A 2,135-nucleotide genomic window follows, 5' to 3' on the forward strand; every position below is an offset into this window, starting at 1 on the left:
CATAACACTCACTACATCTTGGTTGATGATCCATAAGAATACGTTTTACAATGATCAAGTGATTGAACACAATCATCTCCATTAAATCCATATCCATCAAGACATTCAAAACATTGTGTCATAGAAGAACACTCATAGCAATTTTCAACACATTCAAAACATTCTCCAGCTTTTGCATAATATCCATCAACACAAACAATACATTTATCTCCTTTGTATGTAGCACAAAGTGGATTTGGTGGAATTTGACATTTTCCATCCTTCAAATAATATCCAAGCATACATGAACTACATCCATTTTCAGAACTAATGGCACAATATGGAACAACTTCTTTGAAGTATTTGCATGTTCCATCAATAAGAATATAGTTTGGTGCACATGAATCACAGACATTTGGATTTGTCTTACAAGAACTGCAATAAGCACTTGAGCATTCAGGATTTTGAGCAACAATAAGGGGAATTAGAAGTGTAAAAAGCATTATGACTAACAAGATTTAACCATTCAAAAAAGGTGCAGTTTTTGTAAAAGATTATTCAATAATTGAATGAAATTTTATCTTTTCTAATAAACTTTCAAAAATAAAACACCGAACAATAAAAATACATTCTAATACTTATTTTTATTTGAATTATAAATGTTATTCTTATGTAATTTTGTTAAAACACTCATTGCTTATTTCCTTTCTCTTAAGATCAACTGAAATGATAGTGTTATTGTATGACAAATATTAGGTTGTTATCCTAATACATAACACCAAATAATAAAAACATCACTTTCATTTCTTTTGTTTTGCCTCATAATCTCAACATATTAAGAATGAGTCAGAATACTTTTAATGCCAATTTTATTCAACTTATTTCTATGGATTAAATAAGTGATGAATGTATTAGAACAACTGAATTGACTTATCCTATGTTTTAGTTATCAAATTCTTCATCATTTTTCGTTTTATAAAAATGTATTTATTCATTATGAGTTGTTTCTTATTTTTAATTAACTACCAATAAGATTATTAATTCCTTGAATTGACTTCATTCTATACGTTTCATTCTTGGTGTTAAGAATATAGATATGCTAACACAAACTAAACAAGTATCTTATGGTGTGTTTCAAGTTTTTAATAAGAGTAAAATTAGTAAAGAATAAATCATTCATACGTATCTCATTTTTATTAGTAAAATAAACATCTTGGATAATCTAGATGACAATATTTCTGTAAATATTCTTCTATCTTTAAATATTTATCATTTCTATCATAAGTATAAATTGTTTCAATACAATATTTAATGAAATAATAAACCAAATAATCATTTATCATCTTGATGTGAATAACAAACCATAATAGAGTGAATTGAGATGAAATAAATAAAGTATTAATAAAACTTATATACATATTATTTCTATTTTATAGATGAACAAATTCTCTAGTTTATTCAATTGTTTCTCAGTAAATTCATTCTTTTCTTTTATACTTCACATATTTATGAATAATGAAAAGCAAATAATAAAAAACACTATCAATAAAACACAATTGAAAATAAATCAAGAACTAATTTATAAGAAAATTACAAGTTAAATGAAATGATGGTAAACAATTTATTTAGTACTACAATACCAATTTGAATGAGTATTGATATTTTAATTGAAATTAGAATGAATAATGATATAATAAAATAATAAATATAAATGACAAAATAATGAATATAAAATAAATAACAATCATTTGAATGATATTATTAATAAAAATGAATAGAAACATAATAATTTAAAATTCATTCTATTTCATCTATTCATATCTAAAGTATTTAAAATACCACTATCATTAAAAATGAAAAAAATATAAAAGAAATATAAAATGAATAATTCAAGTATCTAACAAAACACAAAGTATGTATTAAAATGAAAATAAATAAGAACAAGAAAGAATATAATAATGGAATAACAGAAATATAAAGTAATAAGAATAATAAAATAAGAAATAATATAAAGAAGAGAAATAAAAGAAGAAATACAATAAAAAAGACAAAAAAAGAACAGATAGAAGAAAAAATAAAACAATTGTAGAATAAATAAAAATAAATATAGAAAAGATGAAATCATTTTAATGATATTACATAATTTAATACTCAAA

General features: G+C 22.6%; 2 protein-coding genes across 2 annotated transcripts in view, besides 4 other annotated features; both read right to left on the reverse strand.

Moving 5' to 3' along the window:
- Positions 1–11: 11 nt before the first annotated feature.
- On the reverse strand, positions 12–482 carry EDI_188890 (uncharacterized protein; the record flags this gene model as incomplete). Its single annotated transcript, XM_001735310.1, has 1 exon — positions 12–482. The coding sequence occupies one exon, from the start codon at positions 480–482 to the stop codon at positions 12–14; it is 471 nt and encodes a 156-aa protein (XP_001735362.1).
- An 881-nt stretch (positions 483–1,363) lies between these two features.
- Positions 1,364–1,414: a sequence feature (AT_rich).
- Positions 1,415–1,660: 246 nt separating this feature from the next.
- Positions 1,661–1,769: a microsatellite.
- Positions 1,770–1,825: 56 nt separating this feature from the next.
- Positions 1,826–1,869: a sequence feature (AT_rich).
- Positions 1,870–1,911: 42 nt separating this feature from the next.
- Positions 1,912–2,092: a microsatellite.
- A 38-nt stretch (positions 2,093–2,130) lies between these two features.
- Positions 2,131–2,135, reverse strand: part of EDI_188900 (amino acid transporter, putative) — a gene marked incomplete at both ends in the record, with an annotated part of 642 nt that continues 637 nt past the window's right edge. Inside the window, one exon of the mRNA XM_001733238.1 lies at positions 2,131–2,135. This exon is cut by the window's right edge and continues 637 nt beyond it. Coding sequence (XP_001733290.1) covers positions 2,131–2,135 — 5 coding nt within the window.

Source organism: Entamoeba dispar, genomic scaffold (genome assembly GCF_000209125.1).
Source record: "Entamoeba dispar SAW760 scf_1105229459033 genomic scaffold, whole genome shotgun sequence".
Classification (NCBI taxonomy): domain Eukaryota; phylum Evosea; order Mastigamoebida; family Endamoebidae; genus Entamoeba; species Entamoeba dispar.